Below are 12499 nucleotides of genomic sequence, written 5' to 3' on the forward strand. Positions count from 1 at the left end.
TGAGCCCAGTTGTACATCTTAAGACCACAAATGCATTTCCTCCACACAACCATGGAACAAGAATGGTGTCCCCTCTAGTGGATCCTATTCTTAAAAAGCAGAGGGCAGGTACATGTATGTACCTCCTGTCTTTCTCTGGCTAGGTTTCAACAGATTGGCTGGAATGCACATAAACCCCAGGAAAGAGGGCAGGATTGAAGCCACTTCCCATAATAAAAAAATAAATAACTTAAAATTGTAGTAGGATCTGCCCCCTTCTGTTTTGCTATGCATCGCCAATCTCTTTGCTTATCTCACCTTACACTGCTTGTCACAGAGCTCTGAGGAAATCAGTTAGCAAAGGATAAGTTTGCCTAATCCAAGCAAACTCTAAGGTTTCCCACATTGAAGTCTCTTCCACATGATAACACCAGAATGTTATTCTCTTAGACAACACAGACTTGTTTTTGGCAAAGGTCACAGAGAAGGGAGGAAGCAAGGAAGTTGTCAGCACAGCACATGACACTCAGAGTGAGTTAAAGCCCAGCATACAGCCCATTTATCATTTATTTATAAATTCTGTACATGATGAATCACTTAGCAGAGCTTTACCCTGCTGCCCCAGTTCCACAGAAGCGTTTGCTGATGGGTTCCACCCATTGTGGTTTAATATCTAACCTCGAAGCTCTTGGCAGCCAAGGCATGTTGCCAGCACTTTTATCACTACCCTTCACTAACTGGCTTGATTAAACTGAAAAACAGAGAGCAGAATAACTCTTTATCTAGTGGTTTGCACAACAGTTTTCAGTCCTAGTGAGAAGACACCTCTAAGCTGTCATACTTCAAGGCTCAGATTTTCTTACTAGCTCCAAAATATTTGGCATGGGAAAACCTTTATGGCCTAGTGTGTTTTAATAGCAGTTTGTCCAAAATGGGTTGTAAGTGGCATTTATCATGTTCTCAGTGTCAGCTCTGCCCTCTTACTGCTGCTTATGTTTGTCACCTGTCCCAGCAGAGCTACCTGCAATAAGATACCAGCTGCTTATTCTCAAGGAAACAAGAAATCCATGGAAAAGTAGTTGTTTTGGCACAAGTAATTAAGAGGCTGCCTGTGTCTAAGGCTCCTCCTGCCTGGCCTTGCTCAGTGAATTTCCTGACTGTCACCTGGCAAGGTCATGGCAACCAGACATGCTTCAGCAGCAACTCCACAATGTTGACATCAAGAGAGAGAAAAAGTCTCATCTGCCAGCTGGCTTTGCGGGGAAAGCATGGTCTGAGAAACTGTTAAGAAAGCTAAGAACTTGTAAGGTATTTCTTAGCAGTTCTAGGTCAGGCCAGGTAGACCTATACATTTAGGGCCACATCAGCCCCTGACTGCATCACTTGGAAGACAGTGCACAAATTCTTGGCTTTTCACATCCTCTTCTGGGGAACAGAATGAAGAAAGTTAAACCTCCCAAATCTATTGGGTCATAAGAGATCCACTAATGCCTCACATCGTGCTCATTCCTGCACTGGGGTTCTCGCGACTGTAACTAGCACTTCTGCAGGATCTCTGAAGCAAAGCCTAAGCTCATTAAAAGAAACCAGCAAAGTGACAGTAGTCACAGTAGATACGGAATCCCCTGCTAGGCATGGCTTTGCTCCTCCACACACACACACACACACACACACAAGATCTTTCTTTACCTATAAAGCTTAATCCGCTAGAGTATTCATGCCCTGGAGTTAATAGGATCATGAGTTATGTTTTATCCTAAACACTATCATGGAGAAGCTGTAAAAGTTTATTTCAGATAAAAAGATCTTCCAGTACAGCAAGAATGCTGTAATCCTTTGTAAGGCATAGTCCACTGCTTGCTTTCTCATTCTGAAAGATCTGGGCATACCATGTAAATAAGTTGTCATGTGGCTGGGGAACTTCTCTTGACACCATAACTTTTCATCACTTTTCAAGAGCAGAGAGCTCTCAACACACAGACCACATCAATACTGCTTTGGAAGAAAGCTTAAATGGGAGAAATCAAAAAGGATTGAATTATTTCAAGCTACAGGGCTGATCTTGCTGGGTCACTTACAGCTGTGTCAGTTTTTAGGAAGTGATGTTGCAGTGGTGCCACACTGACTATGAGGAACATTATATCCTTATAAGGTTTTGATTCCTGGAATTATGCATTTATGTCATGTTCCCAGATTTAATTTTCTCTTGCCTTTGACTCATGATCAGCTGCTGCAGCAGTTTACCAGATAAATACATGATCTGTAATACCAAAAGTATTTCTGATGAAAGAAAGCCATCTACCTTCAAAGTAACTGAAGTAATGCCACTAATACCCAGTTCATAAAGATTACTTGCATTTCTTTTTATTTTCTTTTAATATTGGGTTCCTGATCCTTTAATCCTATTGAACTTTTGCATTATAAAATGAACAAATAATCCTTGTTTTAGACTCTGTAGGTGTTCCCTTTGTGGATTTTTATGTGGCTTTTCAGCCTTGCTGTTAAGGTAAGTCACGATGCCTAAGCAGTATATTCCTCATATATATGCCCTGCATCAGACTAGTTATAATCACAACTATTACAATTTGCAACATAAATCAAGAGAAGAGATTAAGACCAGCCTTTGGAAATACTCACATTACTGTCCTCCAAGAACTTAAGTGCTTTGGCTATGTTGTTCAAACGAAAAATGCGATGGGTTGAAGACTTATACTCGTGCATCTAGAAAAAATAAGAGCCAGATCAGTTTAAAAATGCAAACGCTGGAATTACTTGCCCTTTCACACAAAGCTTAAGAAAACCCTACAAAATAAAGACAAGGAAATCAATCTATATAAAAGTATTAGCATTTCTTCTGATCAGTAAAGAGTTTCAACTACTGGATCAGCCCAAGCTGTAGCAACACAGAGTTAGCAACCAGTTTTCCTGCTCTCCAGATATTACCTCTCTCCTGGACCTTCCAGGTTGATTATTTATATAATCAATCCCCAACAACATTCAGTCACAGGAACAAATTTACCTGAAAATTCATATTTTATTTTATTTTTTTTTTGTCTTGAATTAAATGATCTTAATTGGGAAGCACGAGCAGTTTTGCTATCAGGCTACCAGGCACAGGCAGGTGGGAAGCAGCAACCTTCGCTTTGGCAGAGATGAAACAGATTTGTTGCATGCCCATCTCCCAGCAATTCCGCTTCAGCACACCGTTTGTACCACCTGTGTGCAGGAATGCCTAACTGCCAGCTGAACTCATCTCCTTCGTTGCCCTCCTCCCTGACGTCCCAGTGCACAGCCTGGGGCTTGCTGTTATGTGTTTCCCCCTTCAGTTCCTTTCCAGCCTGGCTCTGCTAGCTGTGTGAATACTGACAGAAACACTGCTGCTTCTGCTACAGCCCAAACTGCAGGATTATTAGAAAATAGGTTGTTCTGAATCTGTGCCCACAGTGAGCACTCATGTTGTAGGATGCATATGGCTCGGTCACTATGGAGCATCACCATTCAATCACAAGCTCAGCTGCAGCAGTGAGATGGCTGAAGAGCAAATCTCTCCTCATATCTAAAAGCAAGTGTGGTACCCACACAGAAAAGAGTACTTGCTGACAAGGCTGAAGTAGAAAGAAAATACTAAAGCCAACCGATGAAGCACGGGTTATTTCCATTTCTGGTATGTGGAACTTTATACAGGTCTTACAGAAAAAAGAGAGAAAGAGATGCTGGTAAGTGAAACTTTGCCAATCTGATTTAGATCCTACCAGTAAGACTGAAGGAATCGGAGCCAAGATACCAGAGCTCAACTCACAACTACACCACATCAAAGCATCCAGCATCGGCAGGCCTATTAAGTATCATAATGTCTTAAGACAAAATAAAAACTGAATTTATGGATTAAAAAAATAATACTATTGTCCCCATAAATGTATCTTTCCTTGATAACGTGACTTGTGTGAGCTCCAAATGAAGTAGGTGAGCATTAATATATTCAAGTATTAAAAACATGTGGGGAGGAACATCTACACTAATCACAAACCTTTCATACCTTATGGTTAGATATTTCCTCAAGATCTAAGTTACAGCTCAGGACGCCAGCCAGAACACATGAGAAAATCACAGCAAAGCTGCTGAAATGCCTCTCACTGTACCCAAGACATGGGACCAAATTCTCCCTTACTGCTTGACTACATTGAGTACATTGATACTTGGAACATGCAGAGCTCCACAGCGAGGCAGGTTCCCTCCCCTTGTACACCTACCAGCTTTTGTCCTGATAGGACTTCCAGCAGCGCCATCAAGATTTTGCCATCTTGTATATCCATAAACAAATCTTTCACTTTCAGAGGCGGCTTGCACTGTGGAGTAAAGAAAGCAGGCAGATTTTAAAACAGATTTTTGCTTGGTGAGTCACCATTATTGCAGGGAACAGGAAGGAGAGTTTTACAAGACAGAGATACTAGAAATAAATCTCAGCCTGCAGGAAGAAAGGACCAACTTTTCTTCACATCAGTGGCAATTCCGCCCTGGGGATGTCTAAGCTAAAACTGAGATACAGTGATCATGTAGCTGAGATTTGAAAGGATTTATTCCAGATCTCCCATACCAGGATCTCATCCTAAAGCTTCTGCCTGGGAAGCAAGCACCCAAGGGCTGATGCTGATCCCTCCAACTAAGACAGCTCCAGCAGAAGTGAATCCCACTTCATACTGCATTAAACAAGCCTCAGATCTAGCCAACCACAATGTCCTGTCTCCTCTGTAATGTTTCTGGTGGTGCCATTCAGTTTCCCAGTATTTTCTCAGTACTTAACTATCAACGTGTTATATTTTGTCTCTTTCTTCTCACCAAACTCCTCCAAGGGGAGCCACCTCCCCACTTCACAGAGGTGTCTGATGCTGTGAGCCCTGTGAGGCACACGCCAAGGCAGCACAGCCCTTAGGGGTAGTCTTAGCTGCAGCAATTAGGCTCCATTCAGGTGTCATTCATGCATGTGTCCCTAAGGAGCCAGGCCTTTTTATCTTTGGTTCAGCAATGCACTGCTGTTTGGTTAAGTACAGCTTCTGGCAAGCCAGAACTGTACATTTTTGTTCCTAGTCTTTAATCTATCCGAGACTACTAAACAATGCTCTGTATTGAAAGGAAGAAAAGCACTGTTCATTTCAAGATTAAATAAGCTACCTGAAAGCCACAAATCCAAAGCTTTTTCATTCTTTCCTAACAAGATAAGAACCACCAGAAGTCACAGAAATGTGGACTGCCCCCAACCATCCCACGACCATCAGAGATATCTCCTCTCAAAAGGTGATCCACATGGGATGGTCTGCTCCAAAATGGGACACATCACACCACAAGTTTCCCGAAAAAGTACAGGAGGGAGACTTCACTGCTGCCTTTATAAGAAGCCCCTCCACAAGAAATGCTTCTCTGAGGATAAAAGCAGAAGCCACCTCCCTCAGTGGGTGTCTTTGGGAAATCACCTGTAATTAGAGAGCTTTAGCAATGCTCTCATTATTTTCAGGGATGTGTTTGTTACGCCACTTCCAGGAAACAAATAAAAAATGAAATTAATGTAGCAGTAGACTTTCTCCCTTTCTTCAGAAAAGCATTTTTCTTTACTGAATCAGAGAGGGAAAATAAATTGTATGCACTCCAGAGAAAGCAGTTCACCTGCCCAAAAAGTTTCTAAGACTTCATATGTTTGGCACAGCAGAATTAACGGCACCCTACAACCTTTTTCATGATCCAATTCCTTTTGTAAATTAAAGACCTTTTCCACAGTCAAATATTCAACAAACCTTCTTGACAACCTTCAAATTGTGTTAGTTTAAAGCTCTAGAGCCTGATTCACGAAAGAGTCGCATAACACCATCTTCATTCTGAGAAACCTTTGGGAGCAATTGATAGTTAAAACATTACCAGCTGGCCTTATTCTGATTTTCCAATGAGATTTAAGAGGGTCAATTTATTCCTTCAGGAACATTCACTGCAGAGTAGTGGACTTAAGCAACTATATATGTGATGCCTTTCTTCTTAAATCCATTTGTTTTACCTTGTCAGAAATGCAGCCCCTTTCCAAGAGCTACACAAGCGAGTCTGGAGATGACCTGTAGCCCAGACTTAGTCCTGGTCTGCACTTCATGTAATTTAACCACAGACACTACCAGCACTGTGAACCCAAGCTCCAGTCCAAGTTAGGACAGTTGGTCCAGGTCAGGAAGCTGCACTAAGCATTGCTGCTGTCTCAGTAATACAAAGTTTTTGTTTGTTTGTTTGTTTGTTTGTTTTTGTTTTCTCATCCTCAACAACAGGAAAATCCTCCTCTGGATGGCAAACTGCTCATGAGAGTTACTACTTATCTATTATCAACAGGAACAATAAGATAGCTTTAATAGCCATATTATGGTGTGTTTAAGAAACAACTGTATTTTAAAAATATGATGGGATGTCCAAAAATTAGTTCCCTAACATAAGTGGATATATAAAGATCCCATTATACAGGCCCTCTGAAAATGAATGACAAATAATTAATGTTTCCCATTTGGAGATCTGTGATAAAGCCAGGTTCTGAAGAACCATCTGACTTTGGCTGTGGTATCTCAGATACTTGAACTTCCAGTCCAGGGAAGCACACAGTTATCATCCCTACAGAGCAACCTCAACCACAATTTGATTTTATGTGGGTATGTAGCATTCTGTGAGAAAATTCTAGCCTTGCAGTAGCAGTTAGCAGCATTAAAGACAGAAAGGTACCCGAGATTACTTAGAGCCAGCAAAGCGTTAATTGCACCTGAAAAGCAATATTCATTTACCTAGAAATGTACTTCCAGCTTCCACTCACTCTCCTACAAACCTTCTCATACACACAGAAGTTATCCTTGATTCCAAATTCTAACTATTTTTAAAGGTAATAACATAGTCTGTCTACTGTTGTGTTCTTGTACTTCAATATCAAGTCTTACCTTTCCCAAATGCAGGTTTATCCATCTGGTAAAGGTCCTCTTCTGTACATTTTCCCGTTCCACTAGAAATATCAGAAACAAAACATAGTACTTAAGTTTCCAGAAGAGGAAATGCTTATAGGAAATCTCAAAATCTTATGCACAAAAAGGTCAAAATTCATGAGGGGCCTGTGAATAAAACAATTATATTCCAAATCAGGAGACATAAGGTTGAGCTATGGTATTTCGTTCCATTTCTTCACCCAGACATGAGCTATGTGCTTGTAGATGCATTCTAAATTACGCAGGAAAAAGTCTCTGTTGGCTTTGCCATCTTCAATGTAGCTTTTGAGAGATTAACTTTTACATGTTGTGCACAGCTCTCCAGTGGTGTTAGACTCTGAGCAGGCAGCTTGACACTTCTGCATCAATTTATAGGATTCCTGTCCTGACACCGTCACGCAAATTGGGCTGCTGTGGATTCCAATGTACTTACTTGCATGCACAAGGAAACAGGATCACATTAGTCAACATAATTTTGTCTTCATTCTCACGAATGGAAAAACTTCCTCAAATCTCATCTTCCCAATCTCCCAACCAGTGCATTTCAAATCAAAATTCCAAGTCTCTACATTGATGAATCATTTTATTTATATTGCAGTAAGACGAGAAGCGCTTGTTCCTTGCCAGAAGTGCTGTATGCTAGGAGCTGTACAAATAGCTCCTGTGCCAGCTGAAGAGTTTTTAATCACATATGCCATTTCCCGAATCCATTTCCATAGTGAACTACAGAGAAAGTGTAAGGGGAATCATATTTCTGACCAACTTTAATTTAGCTTCTTATATAAAAGAGAAAAGTTTATATTTAAAATAAATGAAGTAGACTGACAAAGTAATATTTCATTTTAGAGACAATTATTCTCAAGTGGTTCTCCAATTTCACTTGAATTAAGGAAATCCGGCAATTTATGAACAAAAAACATTAAAACTAGTTATATGATGTATTTCAACCTACTCATAGAGCATATCAAATATATTTTAAGACCATTTTTAGTGTTTCCTTAGCCCTGCACAAATAGCTAACCTATCTACTGGGAAATCGCATTCTGTAAAAGTCTGGTTTGTTTTTATTGGTCAGGCTAATTATAGGCTAAGTAGTAGCTTCTGTAAATCAAATTTTAATATTGTTCTTTTTGATCATTTTAAGTGAAGGGTCAGCAGCCTCTAATCATATATATAATTGCTTTCCGTATTTTGATGTATTGGAATAGAGCTTTCAGCATGAATTACGTCTGTCACTGACAGCCATTCAGGCCTTCTCAGTCCTCTTATTCCTCTAAAACATGATTTTATGTAAGATCGGTTTAAAAAGTCATTACCCCTTAAGAGTTTCACAAAATATGTAAAATGCCAAACTAATTATTGCTGTTGTCTTTTCTTTTAAAATATCCTAGAAGAACCCACACAGATTTGAAACAGCTCTCTACATATGAAATTGTAGATTATATTAGGGTCTAGAATATCTGTAAAAAAAAATGCAGCATTTACTTCGTACAGATCTCAAAGTACCATAAGCTACAAGATGTGTTACATCTTTCTTGGGCTTCTCTTCCTTCAGCACCTCAACCCCAGAATTGGCTCTTGATGCACTCGCACATCCACATCTGTGCAGCACTCAGAGGCAGGTGAATAACTTCAACAACTGATCTCTTGAAATTCATTTTGGAGGGCTGGTGGACATTAATGTTAAGCCAGATCTGTTCCCAGGTACACGGCTTTTTGTTTAAATGCATAGGTTGGTGCAAAGGGGGAGGCAGAACAGCAGGAAATGGGGCCACGTCTTTCTCAAGCTGGTCTGAAATGCTCAGGAGCGCTGGAGTGGGCAGTGCCAAGTCTCAGGGAGGATAGGAGGCCTTCCAAATGGGCTGGCTAGGTGGGCTTCCAATGGCCACCAAAATCAAGACACACAGAAGGGTGCACAGAAGTGAAATTTATGTTTTCTAATTTCATCACAGGCTTGGTTTCGGTCAGGTCCTATTTTTCACCAATCAATTTGGCATTCTTCATTTTCAGGGTAAATAAGGATGCAAAAGGGAGCTATGTTTATGTACAGTTCACCCGTATTACTGAGCTCACTGTGGTCCTATTTTACTGTCAAAATTCTGCCATCAATGTAAATTAGAGTTACATATATGACTGAAAAGATGGGCGAGCCCAGCTGGTATTACTGCTTCAGGAAGCTCACATACCAGGAAAAAAAAAAAAAAAAAGCAGGCACACACAGGAGAGCACTTGCAGATAGAGAGAAATTCCTGACACTACTCAGTGAACTTTTCTACATCAGACTCCTTGCAGTAAGAGCGATGACCCCAGAACAGACAGTCTGATTCTGTACTGGTCTAAAGCAAGAGTAACTGGATGGGGAGGAGGAAAGGGGAGGAAATGTATTTATAAAATCCCTGAGGCAGACAAACCCCTAATGCAGGCCATATGCTTGCCTGTAGAGCTAATAGGAAAAGTTCAGCCCAGGTATCTACTGATGTGTGCATTTAATGGCTATTTTTCTCTAGCTCTGTAGACCTCCCAGTTTTGGTACAGCTCCTCCTCTCCACGGCCTTTTCATTTGCAAGGATTGTAGAAACTCTATAAACTTTATACAGTTTCTATAAATTAAATGGAATCTTTTTTTCTCCTTCACACCTACTATTGTATAAAAGTGAAGAAAATCATTCAAGTCTAAAGTTCATATGCTGATGTATACAGTTTACTGAAACTGCACTGGGTTTACTGGGCAGCTAGAGAGCAATAACACCATTATAAAATAATAATTACACACACCATATGGCTGGCCTGCACACAAATCCAATGCATTATACTGGGAAAGGAGGATGCCTGCTGTGAGGGTTGAATTCGAAGATGTAATGCTGGAAGGCAGTAAAAAGTTAAGAACTGCTGTTTTGGTTAAGCTCAGCTCAGGCCTTGATATAAGAGACAAAAATATAAAGAGGAAATTTGGCCACCCCACATGAGCCAGGTCCTCCATGCTCTTCCAATAAGTTCAAATGCAGCAGACTCACAGACATGTCTACAGTTTTGCAGAGGCACAGTATTTATAGCAAAGCACACAGGCTCTGATACAGACTCAATAACTTGCCAGGCAAATCATCCCACATTCATCAGTAGGCAATGGCCACCACAGAATCAGCTCATGTCCTTTATGACTCTGGAGGCATCAGAGTAGCAGTACAGTATGTACACCCCAGTCATATTGTCAATAAATATTCACAGAGATATGTATTTTGGTTTGTCAGATCTAATGGCAAAGGCAACTCATTTGTCACAGAATAAAACCAAGCTAATTCAAAGACCGCTCGGGCAAATTCAAGGCTAAGTTGATACGAACAAGAGAGTTCACCTGGCTCCCTTGTTGCACCATTTCCGTCCCCACCAGCCTAGAAATTCCTCAGGCATGTGCTGCTAATGCCATTTCTTCCTGCTTCACGTCTCTTCAAAGGCCACTGCTGTTGCAATGCATACAAGAAGCCAATCCCCAGCCTCTACTTTCAACAGCAAATTGGAGATAGCAAATATTGATTTGCTTTTAAATACTATTTATTCTGTTGTTGTAGAACCAGTTATGAATAATCCTCTGAGGTACACCACCATGGGGCTGGGCATATGAAGGAAGTACGATACGTGGAAACTGATTTGAGTGGAACACTTGGCAGTGTGTAATTACACAGCTTCAGAAAATTGCTTGATTTGCATGTACGGATACTACTCCCAAAGCAAAGCAAAAGGCCACTTAAATTTGTTTCTAAAGCTATTAGCATTTCACCCAGGATATCATCAGCAGATGACATTAAAACCTCACAACAGGCCAAGCTGGCTTTTAGATTCGCTTGTTACTTACCTTCAAGACATCTCGTTAACTACTAGTGTTATACCATGCACAAAAGCCAGCTTCCTCATTTCTACCAGAGGTCATAACCTCTACAGATACAAGATCTACGCAAGTTATTAATGACAGGCAAGTTTTCAAGAGGGAAATGGTGGTGTTGGCCACCTAACTGTTTAGGGGGGTGCTTTGACCGCCTTTGGCTTCAGATGCAATAACTTGCCAATGGCCCTCTTATCCTTTCTGGCTCTGAAGGTATCAGAGTATCTGCCAAAGCCTACCCAGTGTGATGTCTGGCTGAGATCTGCCTCAGTAAATTTCTGTATGCAGAGCATCTGGGACACATGAGTCCTTCCATGCCATTCCACCTTTCTTGCTTATATAGATGTGAGTAATTGCGTATGTCATGCTAGCAAATAAGGGCCATGACATTAGTTACAATATGCAGCCAGACATTGATACAGGACATTGATGTTGGATACAGGATGTTGACAGAACTGGAGAGAGCACAGCTCCTTGTCCAGGAGAGCTTTTACTGTTTGAAGACGATGTGGGACAAAGCTCAGGCAGAAAGAGAGAAGGAGGAAGGCAGACAAAAGACAGTGCACTTGCAAGAAGCAACAAATACTGCATGGAAAGGGTGATTGGAAGTGAGCTGTAACAAAAATAAAATAAAATAAAATAAAATAAAATAAAATAAAATAAAATAAAATAAAATAAAATAAAATAAAATAAAATAAAATAAAATAAAATAAAATAAAATAAAATAAAATAAAATAAAGTAAAAAGTAAAATAAAGTAAAGAGGGGGGTGAGAAAGGGCAGCTGCTGGGGGACAGCAACTGACAGCAAAACAAATGGAAAGTTGAAAACGAAATGTGTAAAGTAGGGCAGGGAAAAGTGTAATTAAATTTTCTAGAGTTGGCTGGTTCATCCAAACACAGAGGTACTTTAAACACATTGAACTATAAACTTTCTGAGACTCAATCTCCATTATATATTTTTACAAGAGGCTGAAAAAATAGCTTACAAGACAATGTAAGACAACATGTAGGAAACACACTCCTCTCAAGTTTGTATAGTACAGCACAGCTACACTACCCAGTACATACTCGTTACTTACATGAAAATCTCCATATTTGTAAGAGTGTGAATTTTAATGGCATAATCAAAGTATAAGGAATAATTTTATCCAAATTGCCCACAAAATTCATTTTATAAGCTTCTGAATTCCTGGGAATTGTATATTTTCCTTGTGCTTAAGGACCCCCCAAAAAGCTTAGAGAATTAATATAATTTTTCTTTTTGACCTATATGCAGGATGAAGGCTTTGTTGTGTACCATATGCCAATTTGATGTAATTTGGAGCACATGAAATATTAAATCCTAAAAACTCTGGTTTTCTAAAGGAAACATTAACTACACTATATAACATGAGACTACTCTCAAGTTACCTCCTATGAAATAGGGCCTCTAAGCCTTCCAGATGAAGTTGTTAAGTTAATTGTTTGTTGAAACTGACCCATTTATTAGGGTCCTTATTAAATTTCTATGGCAGGTGTTGAAAGCTTGAAGCTTTTTCATTCCATCAAAGTTGCAAAGTCTTAGTCTTACTGGCTCAAAATTCCTTAAAACTCAGGTTGGTAGTGCAGAATACAAACCTGGCAAGATCACAGGCATGACATTTTCATTAG

At 40.1% G+C, this 12499-nt stretch overlaps 1 protein-coding gene across 1 annotated transcript in view; it reads right to left on the bottom strand.

Annotated features, from left to right (window-relative positions):
• Window positions 1-12499, bottom strand: part of CLMN (calmin) — a gene marked incomplete at both ends in the record, with an annotated part of 70779 nt that overhangs the window by 12329 nt on the left and 45951 nt on the right. Inside the window, 3 exons of the mRNA XM_084287444.1 lie at window positions 2617-2700; window positions 4230-4325; window positions 6930-6991. Of these exons, the coding sequence (XP_084143570.1) occupies window positions 2617-2700; window positions 4230-4325; window positions 6930-6991 (242 nt within the window). The remainder of the gene's footprint in view (window positions 1-2616; window positions 2701-4229; window positions 4326-6929; window positions 6992-12499) is intronic.

The sequence above is a fragment of the Netta rufina genome (genome assembly GCF_964035555.1).
Source record: "Netta rufina genome assembly, chromosome: 5".
NCBI lineage: Eukaryota > Metazoa > Chordata > Aves > Anseriformes > Anatidae > Netta > Netta rufina.